This window comes from Camelus ferus, chromosome 5 (genome assembly GCF_009834535.1).
Source record: "Camelus ferus isolate YT-003-E chromosome 5, BCGSAC_Cfer_1.0, whole genome shotgun sequence".
NCBI classification, from domain to species: domain Eukaryota; kingdom Metazoa; phylum Chordata; class Mammalia; order Artiodactyla; family Camelidae; genus Camelus; species Camelus ferus.
Window position 1 is genome coordinate 69,034,134 of NC_045700.1, and position 23,401 is coordinate 69,057,534.

The 23,401-nt window shown below is 36.1% G+C and overlaps 1 protein-coding gene across 1 annotated transcript in view; it reads left to right on the forward strand.

Moving 5' to 3' along the window:
• Window positions 1-23,401, forward strand: part of RAPH1 (Ras association (RalGDS/AF-6) and pleckstrin homology domains 1) — an 83,301-nt gene that overhangs the window by 49,175 nt on the left and 10,725 nt on the right. Inside the window, 8 exon segments of the mRNA XM_032480020.1 lie at window positions 8,124-8,201; window positions 8,653-8,812; window positions 10,863-10,984; window positions 12,251-12,316; window positions 13,667-13,810; window positions 14,681-14,791; window positions 20,024-20,122; window positions 21,016-21,136. Of these exon segments, the coding sequence (XP_032335911.1) occupies window positions 8,124-8,201; window positions 8,653-8,812; window positions 10,863-10,984; window positions 12,251-12,316; window positions 13,667-13,810; window positions 14,681-14,791; window positions 20,024-20,122; window positions 21,016-21,136 (901 nt within the window).

Genomic DNA, 23,401 nt, shown 5'->3' on the forward strand with positions numbered 1-23,401 from the left:
AAGGGAAAACATTTCATAATGTTTTGTTTATATCATTCATTTGCTGTAGAAGTCTTTTAGTGAGCAACAGTATTCTTTTATAGTAAGTGACTTAAAATTTTACTGAATACCAGTGATATCCATTAGGCAAAATATGTATGGACATTTTTCCTCTTGCTGTGGCTGTCATTGATTTGGTCAGAAATATTTGCAGAAGTTTAAAAAGTGAGGTAGGTTTTTTTTTTCCTATAAGAATATACTATTTAAAGCTATATAGATCTTGTGTAGGCTTTAACAAGAGGAACGAATGTGGTTAGTTTAACACCTGTGTGTTTGTGCTGTATGCACAGCACTCAGAAGCACTGCCCTAGAAGACAAACTGCTCTGTGATCTTTGCAGCGTGTGACATTTTCCCAGTGAGGGATCAGCAAGAGTGGGCTAGGGAGCGCCTACTGGCATAGATGGTGTCTTTGCCTCCCCTCCTTTTCGTCTTTTTTTTTTTTTCTTTCTTTCTTTCTTTCTTTTTTTTTTTTTTTTTTTTTGATTTGAAAACATTTCAATGAGTTTAGAAATAAGATAGGAGATTAATGATAGAGAATCATTCTTGCTTTGTCTACTTTATATTTTAAACACATGAAACCTCCACTGACTTCTGTTGCCTTTTTTGTTTTTCTCTTTTTCTGCACAAGCACTCCTATCTGGACAGGGAAACCTCCCTTCTTCTGAGAAACATTGCAGGAAAACCTTCCCATTTGCTGACCAAGGTGATACTTCTTCTTCCACCTGCATGTAAATATTTATTGTCTTGTAGGTAGATTGTAATTTCTGTTTTTGATTGTGCTCTCAAATTTCTCAGATTGTGCTTTCTTATTTTGGTACCTTTGTTCTTAATAGAGGCATTTTTTCTCCCACAGAAGGTAATTATTTACTGATTTTAATGACTATCAGAAAATATTGAGAGTAGAAAATATTTTCAGTAATTTTTCACTAGTTTTTAACTTCTGTAAATACTTGGCAGTCTCCTCAAGTATGTTGCACTTTTTCTAGTTTAACATTGTATTTCAAAGTCTAAAAACCATTGCTTTACTTTTAACTTTTACCACTAGTGGCCATCCATGCTGTGAGTTTCCTTAACAAACTTTGTTTTCTGATTCCTGTTTATGTTATCAACACCTCATTTAATTAAATGTTTATTTTTATAACAATCTTACTTTATATTAGTTTAATCAAATTGGAAGAGAAGACTGCAATTTAAATTTCTCAGTTCTCTGCCTTCAGAATGGTTTGAATGGGTCCAGCTGGATTTTCATTGGGCTGGTGTTTTACAACATTTAAAATCATTTAGCCGTTGTCATCATTAACTATGGAATAACAGAATAGGGAAGCTGGATAGCTTTCCACCTCTTTTAAAGTCATGTTTTTATTTCGTTATTTTATTTAATGTTAAATTCAAGCATGTCAGGCTTGGTTATAGTCCCTGAAGAATGTACAAAGTAATTATGGTTACTGTCTCTAAGTTGTTATTATTGTATCTGAGGTTCTCTTTAAAAAAATTTATTTTTCACCTTACAAACTTGTGAAAGAAGATGGTAAGGCTAAAATTAAAATCTCCCTGAGTAGCACCTCAGAGAGAAGACCCAAGAGTCAGCAGTGAACCTCTTTCTCTTGCTTGAGTTTCTGTCCTCAGAGGGGACCTAGGAATATGGTAGAAGCACCTTAAAGATCAGGGAAATGTAGAAATCTGAGCAGGTAATAGCCATTTACTTTATAACCATAGCAAAGTTCTTTCCTTTTTCTTAGCTCTTCCTTCTCTGTTAATACTCTCCCTGGAATCCACACTCACAGCTTCAACTAGGATCTCTGTTCTAGATCAGATCTCTCTCCCTGAGAGCAGCTCACTTGCAGATCACTGTCAGACATTTCCTGGAAGGTTACCGGCACCTCCAGTTCTGCAGGTCTTTAGCTTCCTTAGCCACACGCTCCCTCGGGCCTCCCAATTTGTATCTGTCTATCTTCTTTTGACACTTCTGTTTCTGTTCAGAATGCTGACATTCTCCCAGTTACCCAGGTTCAAGCCCCTTTCCCGCCTTGGCACCATTCTTTTTCTCACTTATTATCTATCTCAAAGCTTTTGTAAGCTTGTCGTAATTTGGAGGATTGATTGAGTTCACCCATCCATCTCTTTTGCATGGCCACCACCCTAAAATGGCCTCTTATGTCTCATGAGAGCCACTACACTCATGCCTGACCCTCCTTCAGTCCATTTTGTACACTGCTCTCAGATGAAGTGTAACATTGTACCATTTCCATTGCCTATTTATTCAGCAGATATTTGTTGAGTCATATACTGTGTTAGGTGTTGGGATATAATGTAAAATAGACTTCCCTGCCCTCAGCACCTCACAATCCACTTAAGAAGGTAGATTTTAAAAACTTTATAAACAAGCATGTAAACATATTCTAAATCATGTTAAGTGCTCTGAAGGAAACAAGTTAAGTGATACAGAATACTGGGGCGAGGATTAGAGCTATATTTCCTTTAGACGGTGAGATGAGAAAAGGCCCTTCTAAGGAGGTGACATTTAATCTAAAGTGTGGAGGTTGAAAAGAAGCCAACTTGAGGGTGACGGCAAGTGTTCTAAGTAGAGAGGCTCAGGAAGAAAAGAGCTTGGTGTGTTTGAGAAGTGGAAGAAAGACTATGTTGCTGGAGCCACAGTAAATGAATGAAGATATGAGTGTCTTGATTTGGGTTTGGAGAGGTAGGCAGGAACCAGATCACTCAAGGCATGCTAAGAAGTCTGTATTTTTTTTTTCCTAAATGCAGTGGGAAACTATTGAAGAGAAAAACTTCATTCATTCAGCAAATATTTACTGAATACCTATTATATGCCAGACCCTGTTTACAACCCTGGAGATAGGGCAGTGAACAGAACAGAGCTCCTACCACAAGGAGAGTAGTTGTTCGCAAGTTTGAGATAAATGCAGTCAGTAGCTTCTCATCTCCCTCTGCCCAGAGATGCTGATGCTGCCTGCAGGGTGAGAGCCGTCACTGCTAGGATCATATCTTCTCCCTTCACCCGAGTGGTGGCATAACTGGCGTATGTAGCCAACATCTGGCTCTAGCTACCTCTGTATACTGCCCCGCTTAAATACAACCAGAAATTTGATTAGGAAAGTGATTCTGTAGCATAGAACCTAAACAGTTAGGGTGGAATGAGGGATGAGTCAAGGACAAGGTGGCAGAAATTCCTAAATAACCAGAGACACAGGGGCCTCTCGATGTCAGTGCCCTTTGCACCAGAGCACACAGCTGTTTTGAAGCTAAACTGAGCTTATACTTCTTCCATACAACCTGTGTGGCAGTCTGGTTCCCCTTACCCAAAAAGCATGGTGTCCCAGTTACTGACCTACCTCAGATCTGCCCTTTTCCAGTAGGACTTTGTAATACCTGGTAGTAAGTACACAATAGAATGAATGCAGTAACACTGCTTTTAGGTCAAGGGTGCAAAAGGAATTCTTGGGGTTTTTTTGTTTTTGTTTTTCATCACCAATCCAATTGTCACTATACCACTGTTAATGAAATAACTACCCCATATACAGTTCTGAGCCAGGACCCTGTGTAAAAAAAAAATGCTGACCAGTTTCTTGTAGGAGCAGCATTAGTGCCAACACAGAACTATTTTACCATAAATGGGAGCAGTAGGCAAAGGACACATTGCTGATCTGATGTCCTTAAATCTATGGGTACCATTCTGAAGACTTTCCCTGACCTCCTGATCAAATACTGCATCTTTGTCATTCTTTACTCCCTTAACCTGCTTTATTTTTTCCCACAGAATTTACCACTGATTTATCACATATCTATTTCTTTCTTGTCTCTTGTTAAATGAAACTCCATGAAAGCAGGAACTCTGTATCCCTTGCATTCAAACACAAAGCTCAATACACATCTGTCATGTAAAAGAATGGTCCTCTAGTAACCATCAAGGTTTCAAGGACTGCTGTAACGTTCACCACCATTTTCTTTGCTTCAGAGAAGTTGTAAAAATGTTGTTATAAAGCCTTTTATTTTTGACAAAGCTGTTTTTATTTACTGTTATCCCAAAAGTTTATGCAATAACCCTTAAGGACAGAAGGGACTGTGACATTATAGTGGAAAAAGCAAGTAGTTAGTCATTTGATAATTGCCTCTTAGGTAAGTCTTTCTGGGTCTTAATCAGTACAGTGGATATAATAGTGCTAGCCTGCATTATTGAGAATTAAATGAGATAGCATGTGTAACATGCCTCCTAGTGTATGGCAAGTAGGTGTTCAGTTAATGTTAGTGAGAGTATCAATTTCATGATTTCTTTGGGGTGGGGGGAGTAAACTAGTTGTTGCTATTATTATTTTGGCTCTAAGCAGTTTTATAGAGCATTTAATGGGCATTAAATTATCGCTCTTAAGTTTTCTTTGGATCATTTAACTTATATAACTTTATTATTGTTGCTGTAATCTGTGAAATAAACGCGATCTTGAAGAAACTACGAACTACTCTTCAGCCCCTGAATTTGAGCCTGATTTGTTCTGAACCCACAAAGCCTTAATAATTTCTTAGTTGAAGGAATTCACTAGCCACTTCTTTGCAACTGTAACAATTTCTGTAAGTATTCTAATTTTTACACTGAAGAGAGTGCTGTAACACTTTGTAACCACAGCATTGGCTTTCATTTAATCATAAGATCTTCACTGAGTTTTTGTCCTTTATGTAAATTTGAGGAGGCTTGGCATTTGATGGTTATTGATAGCCACACAGGAGTTTTTCAGGTAGAAAGTGGATTGTCTCTTGCTCTTTTTAGGAAAGGGGTAGGAGAGAGAGTTAAGTTGTTGTATGTGTGAGGTATCTTTTGCTTATGTTTAGGATGGTTGTGGGACAAACAACGTGAAAGGATAGTCCAAAGATAAGGGGCAGAAAACTTAAGGCCTGAGTTTGTCAACTTTAACAAACAGGAGAGAATATGAGACAAACAAAGCTTGTTCTTTGTATTAGACTTGGGTTGCAGACTATGACCACAGATTTGCATTGCCTAAATAAATAAAAACTTTTAGATGTCTTCTAAGTATATAATCTAAACACAAAAGCAAAGATTTATTGACCTTTCCAATATTGCACAACACTCTGAGCTTAAAACAATTTCTTCCTTTCTTTGGTGGTTATGGTTAAAAGAGATGATTCTGGCTTAAATATGGTAGCTAAAAATCAAACTTTCTGAGGAAGAGTTTATTATTGGCTTCTTTCACTTAGTAATCTGCATTTAAGTTTATTTCTTGTCATTTCATGGCATTTCTTTTTTAGCAATGAATAGTATTCCATGGTCGGGATGTAGTACAGTTTATCCATTTGCCTGCTGAATAATATCTTGGTTTCTTCCAAGTTTTGGCAGTTGTAAAGCTGCTGTAAGCATCAGTGTGCAGGTTTTCGGGTGGAGGTAAGTTTTCAGCTCATTTGGGTAGATATTAAGGAACATTATTACTGGATTATAATGTAAGAACATGTTTAGTTTCATAAGAAACCATCAAGCTGTCTTCCAAAGTGGCTGTACCACATTGAATTCCCACTAGTAATGAATGAGAGTCCCTGTTGCTCCACGACCTCACCAGCATTTGGTGTTTTCAGTATTTTGGATTTTGGCCATTCTAAAATGCGTGTAGTGGTACATGGTTGTTTTAATTTGCAGTTCCCTAATGACATATGATATTGAGCATCTTTTCACAGGCTATTTGCCATCTGTGAAATCTTTTTGGTGAGTTCTATTCAGGTTTTTTGCCCAATTTTTAAATTGGGTTGTTCATTTTCTTGAGTTCGTTGTTGTTGTTGTTGTTGTTGTTACAAATTTTGGATAATAGTCCTTTATCAGATATATCTGATATATATTTTACAAATATTTTCTCCTAGTCTATGGCTTGTCTTGTCATCCTCTTAAATATTCTTTTTATGTTTTTTAAAGACATTTTGAGGCTTTGAGGACATCTTTTAAACTTTTTCTTTAACTTCTGTAGGTTAATTAAAATATCTTAAAAGAATTTGGCCTTTTAGAAGTTCATGTTTATATTCCAGATAGAAAAAGCACTGATTCTGTCAGTTTTTCATCATCAGACTTTGCGATTTAAATTTGCTTTTCAGAAATAAGAAGTGAAACTTGAAAATATGCCTTGGTTATTAGTTTTTCTTCTTTATAGCAGCCGTTCATACCAATTTAAGGATATGGAAAATGACCCATGGAGAACATACCATCATTATCCCCTTGAGAAAACATTCATAAAAACTTCTGCTTCCCTCTTTCTTTTCCAAAAAAATTGTCAAATAACTGATTTCACAAAAGCACTGGAAAACGCTGGTGTTTAAAATTCCTTTATAGAGGAGTCTCTACTCACCAGAAACGCATAACAGGGTTTCGTGATTTAGCTAATAATGATTTTGTTTCTCTAAGACACATAATTCTAATAACAGAATATTAATGAGTTTAGTTCTCTCATTTTATAGATTGCTTTAAAAAGAAAAGAAAAAGTATCCTATGTTAAAATATACAGTCAGTATATTTTATTATAAAAATTCTGTAATGTAGTCTGTATTTGCATAAAGGGGAAGATAGGATGATTTAATCTTTTAATCAAAGGAATATATAATAGTCTCATAGTCAAGTTTTATCTTACCCCTCTCCATTGTTAAAATGCAGTTCTTTGTTCTCTGTCTAATTGGGGTTACAGATAGTATTTCCAGACCTCCCTTATTATGTTAATTCACTGACTGCTTTCATTGAAATGGATCAGATTTCTGGCAAACAAGCCCACTGTCTTCCCTAACCACAGTTTTTTTTCTCTGTTCCACAGAGTAGTAAATACTAAGCTTGAAATGAGGGGAGACAGCCTAGGGTATAAAATGGAGAGAAGCAGTTCAGAAATAAGAAAGCCAACAGAATTTAGGAGAACAGGAAATAAGCTATTAAATGAATTGAGTTTTTGTTTTTTTGCCCTGGAAATTATAGCTTTTTAATAAAGAATAACACATGGATTGTGGTTTTTAATCACAATCTAGAGCAGATAAAGTTTGGCTAATATAATTAGGTTTCTCTCTTAAAAGTCATATTAAATAAAGGAATATATAATATAGCATTTTATGTTCTTTTAGATGTTTTCTAGAGTAATCAAAAGCTTCGAATTAGAAAGTAATCCTTTATCTATAAGCAGAGGTTTACTTACATGAGTTTTTTTCAACGGGAGATTAATGCTACAGTGTACTATGGCCTATTGCTGGAAAGTACAAGTAAGTACTGGTATTACAGCACTGTATGTTATTTGAGGAGAAAATAGGCAGATGTTTTAAGTACAGTTTTATCAGTACTTATCATCTAAATTGTATAAAGTAGGAATTACTATAAATATTTGGAAAATTATATTTAGTATTTTAAAAATTTATCCATGAACTAGTAAAAACAAAATTGAGTTTAGTGATATGAGACATTGATTATATTGTGTGATTTTTTTTTTTTCCAACTCAGAGTTAAACCTAGAATGTAGGTTAATGTACCTCTATTTATTTGTATTGGTATATTTATGAGAACATACCTACATTTTCTATTAAGTATTTTTATATGGTTTCAAGGAAATAAAATGATACTGTCTTGTGCTATTTTTATGATGATGATACATTTTTCAGTGTAACAGCACAAAACATTACTATGCAAAAGATTGCCCATACTTTGGAGAGGGTATAAATTCAAAGTCACTGGCAGGCCCACAGATAGCCCATTAAATCCTCATGTTTCCCCTGTCCTGAAACCCTGCAATTCATCTGCTTCAGATTGACAGAATCAAACTATTGAATAAAATCAAAATTAAATCAAATTAATTTACTACATCACTAGAATATGAAAATCTAGTCTTATAAGCAATCTTCAAGTGTGCATCTTAAAAAAATATTCCTTTATAATATGTCTGCTTTTACTTTTGTGAACAGGGTTATTTTTTAAATGTGCTCTGTATAAGTGTGTGAAGTTATAGTCTTACTGAAATTCAATGCTAGCAGCATCTTAAGGATAAAAAGACTTCTCAAAAAATTCCCATTATTTTAGCTTTGGTTTATCTAAAGTGCTTTGTGTTCACAGGAAGAACAGGCAGCGAAATTGAAAGCTGAGAAGATCAGAGTTGCGCTAGAGAAGATTAAAGAGGCACAAGTGAAAAAGGTGATATTTGGGCTTTTTCCTGGTTTGAGATTTTTATCAGCTTTTATAAATTTATAAAGAATTGCCTTGTTTGTATAATGTACTTCTAAGATATAGAACGCTATAGAGGGGTATTTTTTTCTAATATGTTTTTCACATGTATTTTTTGTGGATAAAATGCAGTATAAAAGAATTAATTTTCTGGTTTTAAATTCTCCTGAAAGAGTAAAACAGAATAGTCTTATTATTATAATCTTACTTGGTATTTTAATTTTAAAAATGCTTTAAATTTGTTTAGTTAGGTTATTTAAAACCTAATTTTAGAATATTTTTCTTACATAATAAAGTCATTATTTATGTTTTAATTTATATTTACCTAAGGACATTACTAAGAACATTACTCAGTATTGGAAGAAATCTCTAGAATGCCTGTGTTTTGGTCTGTATTAATTTCCTTTTTTACCTGTTATAGCTGGTGATTAGAGTTCACATGTCTGATGACAGTTCTAAAACAATGATGGTGGACGAGAGGCAGACAGTGAGACAAGTGCTGGATAACCTGATGGACAAATCCCACTGCGGTTTTAGTTTAGACTGGTCGCTGGTGGAGACTGTCTCTGAGTTACAAATGGGTTAGTAATATCATTGTTATAATTACTTTTCCATTTCTATGTAATTTCAGCAGTTTCATGTTGATAAAAGCAACTTGAGACATCTTATATATATGTATTTTGAGATTTCTTTGAATACAGTATCAGTTCCAGTTCACTTTAGATTTTCCTATGGCCAGAACAAAGGTTGTTGTTACTGTTTTTAAGGTAACAAAATACTTTTTCCCTTCAAATAAGAACTGTGTATATTGACACGTTTACTGAAGACCATTATTCACATTTGTACTGAAGTCTTTAAACCAACATTTGACGTAAACATAAAGCACATAAAGGGGAACCGTAAAGCACATCTTATTTTTTGCTAGATGTACTAAGTCTTAGTTTCCTATGTTTTGTAGTTTGGTATGGTGTTTGTTAATTTTGAAAATTCCTTATTTTTTATACCACCTTTGACTTGTTTAAAAACTTTTGGTTTTGTAATGTTAGCTGTAATTACAGAAACCTTGCAGTAATTATTTTGTTAGACTTTACTGAATCAGAAACCAGTTTCAACTTGCTATTTTGTTTTAAAAATGTAGTTGCATTATACTACCTTATCATATCTTTAAATTTTTCACAGCAGTCTCCAGAGAAATAAAAATTTAATTATTAACCCTTTTCTCTCAGAAGGCACATACACATCCCCCAAAACCAAGCCATAAGTTAGTTTGTTAACATATATAAACATGTATTCTAATAATACTTACCTGTAACTATTCGTAGAGAATTAGAAAGGTTTGAGTTCAGAGGTAGCATCATCATATGCAGAAAATGTTTGGATGCTAGTTTTTGGAATATTTCCATGGCCATAGGTTAAAAAATTCATATATGTAATATTTCTCTATTGCCTTTATATAATTGACTATAATGTCTTAAATAACTATCATTTAATCACAGTGATTCAAATATAATATGTAGTCATTCAGTACTTGTTGAATGAATAAAAGAAAACAAGGAACTACTAAGAGCCCAAAACAAGATGATGGAAACAAACTATGACAAATTTGAATCATTCAATTAAACAGCAAAGATAATTATAAAGGATGAATATACAAAATGCAACTGTTTGCTGTTTACAAAAAAAACCTTTTACCTAAAGACCCAAGTTGAAAGTAAAAGGAATGCTGAAAGACACTAACCAAAAGAAAGATAGTATTAACTATGTTAATATCAGACAAAACAGATTTTAAGCAAAATGCATTACTAGAGATAAAGAGAACCACACATCTTCACTAGGAAGATATAATCATTCTAAATTTTATCTAATAGTAGCATTAAAATGTATAAAGTAAAAGTTGACAGAACTACCAAGAGAAATTCACAAGTCAGCCTTCATAGTAGAATCTTTTCACCTAAGAACCTTTATAGTGATCAGTATAATCAAGCAAGCAAAAATGAATATAGAAATATTTAGAACACTGATAACAGGAAAGTATACATTCTTTTCAGGCAGAAATGGAATATTTCCAAAAAGTGATTCCAGTGTAAGGCCATCAGCAGCTCATGAGAAATTTCAAAAAACTAATCTTTAGAATATGTTCATTGAACGTATGTTCAGTATATTGGACATGTTCTTTGATTCCTAATTTAGAAATCAGAAGATACATCTTTGTTTAAAATTAAACAGAACTCATGGATCAAAGAAATCATCTTGGAAATTTTTTAAATGACAAGAAATGAATACTGTTGGGAGTACTTAATACCAGAATTTATGAAATGCAGCTAACATGTTGGGGTTAAGGGTGAGATGGGAAAAAGCTGAAGGCTGAAGAAGATGCTGAAGTCAAAAGACCTAGATTCTGGTCTAATTCTTCCATGTAGCAGCTGTGTGACCTTGCTGAAGTCACTTAACACCACTAGGACATATTTCCTTATTTGAAAATAGAAGGAAACCAGGTAATCTCTAAGGACTAAGGGCTGTACTGTCAGTTAAAAGTCTTTGGTTCTGCTGTGAATTACTTCACGAGGTTTCATGTCTTTTATGCAATTCTGATCAATACTAACAGAATACTGATATTTTATTTGCGGACAGAGAGAATCTTTGAAGACCATGAAAACTTGGTGGAAAATCTTCTTAACTGGACAAGAGATAGTCAAAACAAGCTTATATTTATGGAGCGAATAGAAAAATATGCACTTTTCAAAAACCCACAGGTGAGACTGTAGCTTACAGAGGTCAGGATTTTTAAATGTTTATATTACATAATTTTATATGTTTATATTATATAATTCTGTCACTGCTGAGTTAATAGAGTTAAAAGACTGGCAGCCACCCAGTTGGAGCATTGTGGCTGCAGAATCTCAGCATTCACTAATGCTGAGATGGAAAGTCTGCTGGGACCCAGGTGTCAGGCCTCAGAGAGGTTCCCAGTCCCACAGAGCCAGGTGGGGTGAGCCCTTGGGGAAGCAGGATCACCTCCAGGGGGGTTACCAGGTTTCTGTTCCTAATTCAGAGAGAGCTGTTTTGAACCCAGCAATTTATTTGGTGAGTTTCTCATCCATCAAAGAAAAGTACTTGCATATTTAAGTTTCTCTACTTTTGTCATTTATCCAAATGACTCTATGATTTCTTTTTTGAGTTATTTTTGTGAAAATCCCAATAACCTTGATTATAAATGGTTCCACATTCTAATGTATGTTACCTTGATTTATTTGGTATCTTTGCTTATTCCAAAATAATGTTTGAGTTAATCCTTCCTATACCCAAATATTTATAAAAACCAGTAAATGAGCCAGAACAACCCCACTCTAAAAAGTAGTAATGAGGAAAAATAGTAGTAGTTAAAGGTATTGAATAGATATCCTTCAGATGGCTGAATAGTGACACATCTTTCCTGGATATATTTTAGTGAAGAATACACATTTGGAAATACCAACAGATCTTTTTATGGATGATTGTGAAGAGATTTTTCCGAAGGCTATTAATTAGAATTCAGATTTAAGTTGAGTCAAGCAAATGAGATCACAGTAGTATCAGAGAATTTGGGACTTCTTCTTTAAAAGCGAGAACATAGTAAATTCTCTGCATCTGGATCAGTTAAGCTCAGCATATTTTAAGGAAATTTGCCTTACTTGTTGTACTTAATCATTTGTAAACCTTTCAGGTCCTGTAAGTGTAGCTTTCATTAGATACACCAAAACATTTGCTAGCTGCCACATGCAGTATCACCTCAGGATTTGGGGAGGGCGGTTTATGGAATAATTAAGGATAAATGGATAAACTAGGGAGGAGGCCAGTGGTTAAGCATCTCTGTGAAGATGCCATGAACAAGTTGCTTTTCGAAGGGACTTCCCTGCACTCTACACAGGCAGAAGTTGACACAGAGTTGCTGTGTCTCTAGAAGAAATCATATATGCACCTGTGCCAAGGGAATAGTACAGTGGGTTTATCCTTTGACTTTGATTTATTCATTTTTCCAGAATTATCTTCTGGGGAAAAAGGAAACAGCTGAGATGGCAGATAGAAACAAAGAAGTGCTGTTGGAGGTATGACTCTTGCCTTCCCTCTGTCCCTTTCCTGCATGTTATACTACTAAAGTCTTAAGCCCCTTTTTTGATGTCAAGTATGTTGCTATTTTGCCAAGCTGTATACTAGTGGACTAAAAGGAGTTAGGAGCTTGTAGTAGCTGACAAGTGGGAAAAAAGGCTGGCCAATGAAGGATGTGATTGCGCCGCTTACCCAGGGAGAAATTTGAATATAGTTAGCTGTTTACAAAATATTTCAAGCTTTAGCCTTAAATAACTCAAATAATTTTTAAAATCATAATGGTTATTTTCAAAATATATGTATCTCCTTATTTTAAAGAGCAATAAAACAAATTTAAACATAATTGAATTTTTGCCTTTTGCTGATTTTACAGAACTAAGCCAAAGAAGTTAATATGTTTGAAAACCTAAATAAACTTACTTAGCAACAAGGCTCTTAGGAAGATGAAGATCAGCCCTCAGCTTTCATAGTGATGCTAGCTGTAATTAAGAAAACTGCTCTGTATAATTCCTGATTTTTCTGAATTTTGGGGAGAGAGAAGTTAATTCATTTCATGTGTTCATGTTTAGTGAGGGGGTTCTACTTTTCTTTAACCAAATACATGATTGATTTTTTAATTAAATTTTTATCTAAGTATAGGCATTAGAATCCAAAATTTTGAGTTTGTTTACATTCCTTTCAACCCAGTATTAAATATTTTAAAAATAAATGTCCTTTTGTTTTAAAATCATATAAATTGATAGTTTCTAAATTGTAACAGTGTAATCATTCATTTAGCATGTTGCTTTCTTTTAAAATATATTCCTACTTAGTGTGACAGCTAATCTAAATGTGTTGTTAATTTGAAGAAAAAATCTAATGCTTATGTGAGCTCTGACACTTTCATTAAATTTACTGTAACTATGCTGTTTACAGATGCGTTTAAGTACTGTTATATGCAACTCAGTTCACATTTCAACTTAGTTTCTTCAAAACAATGTCAGGTAAAAGTTCACAGAGATTACCATAGTTGTTCCAAAATAAAGCCATGTTATGTTTAGAGTAGAAAGTTCTGCTTTTGTTTTTGTTTTTATGTTTGGCGGGGGGAGGTAATTAGGTTTATTTATTTATTTTAGTGGAGGTACTGGGGATTGAACCCAGGACCTTGGGCACGCTAGGAATGCGCTCTACCATTGAGCTATACCCTTCCCCCTAGAGTGGAAAGTTCTAATTGAAGTAAAATTAGCAACATGGTTTTTATACAAAGGCCTTTTGGTTTAATCACAATGTCATGCATTTCACAGGGGTAAATATAACTTTGTTCTGAGAACTCAAAGATCATGTCTTTCCAAATCATCTTTTTATTTTAGGAGTGTTTTTGTGGAAGTTCTGTAACTGTACCAGAAATTGAGGGAGTCCTTTGGTTGAAAGATGATGGCAAGAAGTCCTGGAAAAAGCGTTATTTTCTCTTGCGAGCATCTGGTATCTACTATGTCCCTAAAGGAAAAACAAAGGTACATGTGACCTTCTGTTGGTTTTGAGCTTCCTCATTATGCTGATTGATTTTAATTTGTAGTGAGCGTGCGGACAGGGTGCTCCAGGCTCTGATTTGTTTCAACTCCTGTAGGGCACACATATTGTTTGTTGATTGATCTCTTACAAGGAAGAGGAAACCTGAAAATGTTCACTCTCTGATCATTAGTTGGGCCCATCTCAATTCTTCTGGCAAGTTTGAAATCAGGCTTTTTTTTTTTTTATTATTTTGGCCCTTCTGCCAGAGTTGTTTTTGCTTGTTACTGTTTTGGGAGAACAGCTTTCTGGGATTACAGGCGTTTCAGTCTTGCTTGGGTAATGTCTTCTGACAAGGGCCCCTGTGGTAGCTGTCACTTCTGTGCTTACTGGGGGCCCATCCAGCACTGTTGAAGCTCTTTACAGTATCACCTCATCCAGTCTTTTCCACCACCCTGAGAGGTACACATTGTCGCCCATATTTAACTGGTGAGGAAACCCTGACTTGAGAATTGCTGTACTTGAAATATGCACTACAGGCACTGAACTACGTATCTCTTATTCTTTCCAGAGAGCTCTGTATATTGTCTTGTGTTTAATATACTGTACTGTATTTAAAGCTCTTAAAAACTCCACCCATTCCAAGCAAGTCATTGTTCATTATGAATGGCAAGACAGTATGAAATAGACTGCCTTTTTTGTTGCCTAATGGGTTAAAGAAGAAACATTTACAGAGAATCTCACTGTCTTGTCTTCTGCAAAATAGCAATAATTTCTACTTGGTAAAGTTCGATTTTCAAGTAGAAGCTGTTACTAGTGATATTTGCATGTTCACACATTGTTGTTAATTCAGTGTTACGGGCATTTTATTTTAGGTATCTCGGGATCTCGTGTGTTTTCTCCAGCTGGATCACGTCAATGTTTATTATGGACAGGACTATCGGAACAAATACAAAGCACCTACTGACTATTGTCTGGTGCTCAAGGTAAACATGTGACTCTTTTTGGGAATTTTAATTGATATTAGTCATAGAGCAGGTTATTGGACATCACAGAATAGTGATCTCCATCAAGTATATTATTTTTGCTTTTTCTGTAGGTTTTTGAAGGAATGGTGAAGGATAGTAAGGAAAAGAAGCATGTGTTATCCCGCAGCTGACCTTAGCTAAGTAGCCCTGATTAGATTGATGATACTAAGAAATGGATACTGGATTATAAGCTTTGAGTCATATATAAAGTGGATTAGATTATAAATTTGAGACTTTCAGTTAATCGTAGGCTTATTTTAGGAAAGCTTAAATCATAGCCAGATGTGGGAAAACAGGTATTTTGTGTGTTTTAGTTCTTTTCCTGTGCTAACTGAGCTGACCATCAGAGGGCACTGTGCCCACGTTCAAAGTGGACTAGCTCTCATCTGGTCCAGAAGTGATTCTTGTCTCTCTTTTCTGAATCATAGCCCTGGTAGTCCACACATGTGTTAGGACCCCTCTGGGCTGTTTTTAGTGATTTTCTTTCCTTTATCCAAACTCTTGTGTTTTTTACACTGATCATATCTGTACTTTTGAGAACTGACATTTTTAGTGAATTTTTAGTGATCTGTTGGAACATTAGGAACGGTAACATTGAAACATTCAGGATAATTATGGAGATGATTAAGTTTTTCTCACTGGCCCCATTTCAGTATACCGTTGGTATCTACATAGGTTTTATATGTTTATTTATGTCATCGTTTTATTTTGCTTTTCTCTGAGAATTGTCAGTTGGGTTTGGGGAGGTGGTGTTTGTTTAGAGTTTTGGGATAGAATTTTGATTGCTTTGATAAAATTAGGTGTATGTAATTGCAACCCTTTATTAAATAACCTGTCTTGAAGAATACCACTATATCATTTAGATTATAGCAGCAAATAATTTTCTTTAAGTCAAACTAAAGTAGCTTAATCCAGCAGTTTTCAAAATGTGGTTCCAGGGCCCCCTGGAGTCCCTGAGACCCTGTCAAGGATCTATGATGTTGAAGTTACTCTTCTAATAATGCCAAGATATTATTGTCTGTTACACTCTCATTCTCTCACAAATGTATAATGGAGTTTTCTGAGATGTTATCTTTGCTCCCCTGGGTAGTTGGAATCTGTATTTGTATATTCTTATACTTATAACTTTTTCTCAGCTTTAATTTCTTATAAGGTAAATAGCAATATAAGTCACAGTTATGTGGGGGGGGGTCTCATAACACAGAGACAGTAAGAATTGGTTCTTTTAATGGCACAAGGTTGTCAATGAGATCCCAAATTCTTTCTGTCTTCCCCTGTTCCATCTTCTTCATGTCAGCTTATTCTCAGGCCAACTCACCTCTGACATGAATGGCCACTGCATGTAGACCCAGCAAAATCCTGCTGAGGAAGAGGGACTGTTTCTCCTTGTACTTGTCTTTTTGTAAGAGGAACGAAATATTTCCCAGGAGCTACCAGCAGCCCTCCATGTGGGTCACTGGCCTGGACTACATGCCCACTCTTACACCAATCACTGGCAGGGAACAAAGCCACCATGTGTGCCTTCCACTAGTCAGATTCACTCTCTGGGGTGAGGGGTAGACATCCCAACAAATTGAGGTAGTGGGGAGGGGATACCTGTGGGGAAAGCAGCTGTCGGTATTTATTAAAGCCAGAAGTAAGCAGGAACACTGACTACCACTCTGATCCCTTTTGCAGCTCACAGAATTCTTAGGTTAAGAATATTTTTTGTTCCAAGGGTGTTTTGTTCGTATGTTTTTATATAATATATATAAAGATTTGTGTGCATCATATTTGCTTTTAGTAAAGTAGGTTAAGCTAAATTCATATATTTATATTGTCTACCTGTTTATACCTGGAAGTATTTAGTGCATTGAAATATCTAACATAATAGTAAAAATAATGGCCACCATTTATTGAAGAACTCTGGGGTGGCAGGCGTGGCACTCAAAGCACGGTGCACACCAATCTCACACATCTGTTCTAGAATCCCCCTTTTCCGGGTATGGAAAATGAGATTTGGAGGTTCAGTTTGCCTGAGACCACACAACTATTCGTATTTAAGACATGTCTTTTTTTTCCTGTAAGTCTGCACTAGATTTTGTCTGTATAAAGTATTTTAATTCTTGAGCATATGAGTTTTGACAAACAAATGACACCAAAAAATGCTGCCCCACAAGGTCTATGCAAATGCAGGTGTAATTATTTGTAGGGCCTGATCCCTTTTGTCAGCTTTGGGCTATAATGACTAAGTACTTCTGAGTACTTCTAGTGAATTGCAGGATACAGGAAATATATACGCACTTGTAGGAAGTAATAAAACACGTCATTTAGTAATCAATTTTTTTAAAAGTAATAATAAAAATAGTAATGAGGAAGAGCTTATTCATGAAATTTGACAATATAAGAATAGATAGGATACATGTTGATATATTATCTAAAAGAGGTACACACTTGGGGTACACGTATGCATGTATAACTAAGCTTCTTACAGGAGACTTGTGTTTTTAAAATATATATACCATAGCGGTTGTTGGAATAGAGCTCAGCTTAGGCAGGTCTAAATTTTCACTCCTTAAGAAATGAGGCAAAGTAATTTATTTTAATATGTTAGGTGGGAAGGAAAAAACAGTTAGGATTAATAGCATTGATAGCCTTGCTTGATGTAGGGTTGCCCCAAACCTTCAGTTTTTAAAAAAACACTATTTCTGCAAAGCGTAAAAAAGCAAAGTGCAATAAAACAAGGTCTGCCTGTTATTCTCTTTGGCCTCTTTAAGAATCTAAATGTTGAGCTTTTAGTTTTGAGCAGAGGATGTCTCCTTCATACTCACTCTTAGCTCTCATGTGATTTTTTAAAGTGGGGGAATAATATTGTGGAAGAAAGAGGACTGAGGCTGCAGATTTAGAAGATGTCACCCGTAATAAGGCAGTAGTATGATATAATAACTAAGAACCTGAGCCCTGGCATGAGATGGCCTGGTTTTAAATCCTGGTTCTTTGACTTACTGGTGAGCAACTTTGAGTGCTGTCTAAATCCTTCTGTGCCTCAGTTCCTCCTTATATGGTGGAGATAATAATATGTAACTCAGGATTTCCTGAGGATGGAATGAGCTAATATATGTGAAATATTCAGCATATGTCTGGTATATACTAAGTGCACAATAAATGGCACTTTTAATAAAAAATAACAATATATTATCAGAACAGGTTACCTCCTGAGGTATCGGTGCAGAGCCTGGATGACCAAAATAAAGGCTGTAGAAGACATGCCTTTATTACGTGGGAAGTTGAAAAAGAATTTTTGAGGTCTAAAATGAATTTTAAACCAGCAAGTAATCTGCAGACACTGAATCATAAAGTACTCAACAGGGTATTATTTAGGTTCCCAGGTTAGAGAGATGAGGAGAGAGGATAGAGGAAATCTTTGATTTTCTCGGATGTATTGATAAAAACACTCCCTTTGTGTACAGAATGATTAGCGCACACACACTCTGTGACAGGGCCACTGCTAATTGAACACCCATAAGTGGTAGCCCTGCTCTAGGGAAGTGAATTGGTCGAGGATGGTTTGTAAATCACCATGAAGGGCAAGGACGGTGATAAAGGCCAAGAACCATCCTGAACCCCTTGTTTGTTTGGATGTCTGAATCCTACCCGCAGGCAGGGCCTAAGGGCAGCAGGAGACGGGGAACGGTGCTTTAAGCCCTGGTTGTCAACACTAAAGAAAGCTCGCTTCAGTCAGCTCATTTTATCTTCTGCACAAACTGTGGCCTCTTCTGTTTTGCTCACACTATAGTCTGCCATCTACTTGAAGCATCTGGCAAATAGTTCTTGCCCAGTAAATGTTGGTTGCATGAGTGAATGAAATAAAATCCCCCTTCCTTCTTTTATAGAAAAACACATACACCTCTACTTGTCTTGCTCTTGCAAGATTGCTGTGGTGTTTTATTACAATGTGATTTAACGAGGACAAGGGGATATGTTCCAAGGGAAGGCTGTGAAGCCTGTATTATCAGGGGAGAAAACTGTTAGGTATTGTTCTGCTAGCTTCTGATTGTTGAGGGTTTATTGTTTAGAATTTGACTGTAGCCGTCAATAACTTAGTTGGTTTTGGTATTAAATGTTTTATCCACAGGAGCTGAGCTCTGTGAAGCAATGAATAGAATAAATGGATGTACGTTTCTCTCATTGTAGGCCTGAGGGATTGATTTTTAACAATGCAGATAACATAACTTTTATTGGTGACCATCTCTTCTTTCTGCATTGAAAATTTATTCAGATTGCTTATTTATTGATCTTATGGGTTTTTCACAACAAACAAATATGGTCAGAGAATTTTTATAGCCTCTTATAACTGAACATAAATTTAAACATTTTTCCACATAAAATAAAGTCTTTTTAAAATTTTTCAACAGAAGAGAGAGGTAGTAATTAAGAATCATGACATCCAGAACCAAGTGTGATTTAGGGTTTGTCTTCCCAGGGTGGTTGTGTCCCAGTAGAGTTAAAATACCTTAAGTCTGTTCTAGCACTTGGATTTTGTAGCTGAGGTCAACTCGGTCACCTCCCATCCAAGCCTCAACTGAAAAGTACGTTGAGTTGTGACTAAATCGAATGATGCCCTTGGCCAGAGGGCAGGTGCGGCAGGTGGAGGGACCTGCAGAGTGGTGCTCAGTCCACAGCAGGGAACAGCGCTAAGTGTGAGCTCCCCTTGCATCGCAGGTGCTGTGCCCAGTGCTTCATTCCCCACCCAGGTGTTCACCCCCAGAGAAGCTTGGAAGCTTTACCAGAGACTCTCATTTGGGGGTCTTCTGATCCCCTGATTCCAGTGGATTCAAAGTAAACATTCTCTTCTCTTTTTATAGTCTTATAGATTAAGAATTCCTCTGACCTTGTTAACCTAATGGACTTTGTTTCTTTGAAATGTAGATAGGTTATTTGGGAGATTCTCATGAAGTGAAGGTTTGTTGTTTTTTTTTTAACTTAAACATCTTGACCTAAATTTTAACACAAGTTCCTTTCTTGTTTATTTTGTATAAATACTCACAGGTCATTTTGTTTGGCCGTATGGATGTTTAAGAGGTGTAAATTATTTGGCCATTATTCCGATGACCTATGACTTGTCAGGATATGTTTAAGTTTTGATAGAGTTTGTTTATTTCTCTTGAGTTTTCCAGGGGACTGAGTCGGATTTTACCTTTAATCTTGCAGCACCCACAGATCCAGAAGAAGTCTCAGTATATCAAATACCTTTGTTGTGATGATGTGAGGACCCTGCACCAGTGGGTCAATGGTATCCGCATTGCAAAGGTAGGTTTTCTTTTGATTTGATAATGGAACAATGGGTATTTAATGATATGGTTTTGGTTGTCATGACAGTTATTTGGTTTGTTTCATGTTCATGATTTTGCCAGTGTCTAGTTTTCGCAGGCTGAAGTTTCATGTTTGAAATGTCTTTTTTCCTTGGTGATGGGGGTGAACTTTTAATAGTTGGTATCCAAGAAATAATACTGCTGGTAAAGCTTATGTAGCACCAAAGTGAATTATTTTGGCTTTGGAGAATGCACTATATGATTCTTACATAGCAGAGTTCAGCCTTAACAAAAGAAATTTCTTGAATATTAAACTGCCTTGGGGGTCAGGGGAGGAATGAAGAGGTGGAACACAGAGGATTTTTAAGGCAGTGAAAATATTCAAACTGTATGTTACTGCAGTGGTAGATACATGTTATACATATGTCCAAACCCATAGAGTGTTCAACACCAAGATGATGATGTGTCAGCGGAGGTTCATTGATTGTAACAAGTGTACCATTCTAGTGGGTACACTTGTTGATAATGGGAGAGGCTGTGCATGTTTAGGGGCTGTGCATGTATATGGGAAATCTCTGAACTTTCCTCTCAATTTTGCTGTGAATCTAAAAACGCTCTCAAAAAAGAAAGTCTTAAAAAAAATCTTAAGGACATCTTAAAAATCTTAAGGACATTAGGATTATACATAATGCTTGAAGAGATATTTATTCAGTTACTTTTAAATTAAGTAACAAAATAAAATTAATTGTAGGCATAACAAAGTTGCTGTAGAAATAACTGAAAAAAGTCTTTATAGTGACAATGAATTAATCAGAATCAGGTATTAACTTCTTGCTGCCTTTCTAAAAATGAGGAAAATGAGTAGATTATGATTTACTGCCTTCTGTTTAGTACGGGAAGCAACTCTACATGAACTATCAAGAAGCCTTGAAGAGGACAGAGTCGGCTTATGACTGGACTTCCTTATCCAGCTCCAGCATTAAATCAGGATCCAGTTCTTCTAGCATCCCAGGTAGTTGAAATGCCCAAAGGCCTCCTCACTACCAATGTGGAAGTGTCTCTAGAGATTAACAGTAGACTCGGTTATCTCAGCCTGATTTTTAAAAACCAGAGCTGTGCCTAGTTTCTAAGTTATAATCAATAGGTATATGGGCTTTTATTATTTTTTATTGTTAGAGGGGATAATATCACGGGCTAGTTCACAAATGTCTTTGATGGAAAACCAGTATATAGAGTGGTAAAGCCAGGAGCTTTGTAATATATTTATAAAGTTTACTTAAAACTCAGTCATATTGCTGAAAAACAGTTCTTGATGCACAATTGGGGATAGAAAGTTGCTTGGAGAAAGATACTCGGATTCGTGGTGAAACTGCCCTCCCTCCCTACGGTTTCCTGACATTTCCGTAGAGTGGAAACAAATAGAATTAGTTCAGTTGAGGAAGATGTTTAAGTCATCAAACTATAGTTTTCAGAGGAAATCAGTGATACTCAACAGGTGCTGATTTTCAGATTCCTACCTCCTTTAAACAAGTGTGTTGTGATCACATATTAAGATAAATGCTTCTTTCCTTTCAAAATGATAGATGTAAATGATACCTGTGTCATCTAAAAGCATATGTTTTTCTTTATTCTAACATCATGTTATGAAATAATTACTTTAAGAAGCATTTGACTTAAAAGTTAGATTTCAGCCCTAAATAAGTAAAAACACATTTCGACGTGTGTGTACCTGGGTTAGTGCACACACATACATTTCCTAGTTCTGTCCACTGAGAGAGCTAGAAGCAGTGACACCCTGGTAGCGGTGAGAACGCCAGGAGCCTCCATCTCGGTTTCTCAGTGCAGTTTTCCAAAACAAAGGGGCCAGGGCTCTTTGGTCAGTGGCTGATTCTAGGGCTATGGCAGAGAATATGTAAGATGAGCCTGGAGCATCATGTGCTCAGAAAACCAGTGATGAGAGTATGTAAAAGGGACACAGGAGCCACCCTGAGAGAGTGGCCAAAGTTGGAACAGTTTGAGCAACAAAGTAACAGGATTATAAGCCAAATTTTAAAATAAATAGCCTTCAGTCCATGGTGATACACTGACCCTTGATACAGTGTGATGAGATTGGCATTTCCCCCCTCTTGATCTTCCTCCCCAAATCCCGTAACCTCAGGGAAAAACATCAGATAAAATTAAGAGACATACTGTGAATACCTGACCAATACTCCTAAAACAGTCAAGGTCATCAGAAACAAGGAGAGTCTGAGAAACTGTCTCATAGGAGACATGGCAGCTGACTGAAACATGGGATCCTGGGTCAGAAAATGGACATTATGGAAAAACTAATGAAATCCAGACAAAATTTCATGTTTGGTTACTGTAACATGAGTGTTGTTTCCTGTCGTGACACAGGTACCAGAGTGTTGTAACATGTCAACGAGATAAACTGGGTGCTAGGTGTGTAGGAACTCTGTGTGAGCTTGCAACTTTTCTGTAAATCTAAAACTGTTATAAAAGAAAATGTCTATTAAATTGGGGGGAAGAAACCTTTGTGGCATTGGATTAGGAAAGGCAGGGTAAGAAGCGTATGTCACAAGTAGGGTTATAGAAAATGAAATTAAGAGAAAGACTGAGGAAAAATATCTATTTTAAAATATATATCTTTAAAAACGTATATAGTGTTTAACAGTACAAGTGCTTCCACACGTGATTTTATGAAGTGGTATGGTGCCTTTCCTACTGCAGCATCGTCTGTCTGTATACATTGTGTTAAGTATTAGTCAGAGTTTTTAACGTGAATTGTAAAATCATATACCTTCATGCTAAAGAGAGCTCCAGGATCCACATGTTCCAGGCTCCTGTCTTACAGGCTGTGGTCCTAGATATTAAATAGGGATGAAGAAAATAGAGTAGGTTTTATCCTGTATTGCTTATATTTCTGCCCTGAGGATACTGTCTTAATTTTATTCAAAGGAGTTTGTGGCTATTATCTTTGTGGTACTTCAGTTAATTCGGCAGGACTTGCTTAATACTGCATTCTAATAATATTCACTTCTCACAGAGTAATTGGATGGGACTAGCTTTAATATTTGAGTCTCCACCAGATGCCAGGCATTGGGCAAGGTGCTTCCACAAAGTTATCTTGCCTGACTTGGAGTCAGTCAGTGAAATAATCTTCCCAGTCTTTTTACCCTGTGTGTCAGTCAAATTGCACTGTATCCTCAGCCATTCCCAGCTCCCCTGAAGATGTCTTCATGCCCTTCCAGGAAGCAAGGCTCCAGCACAGCTGCTG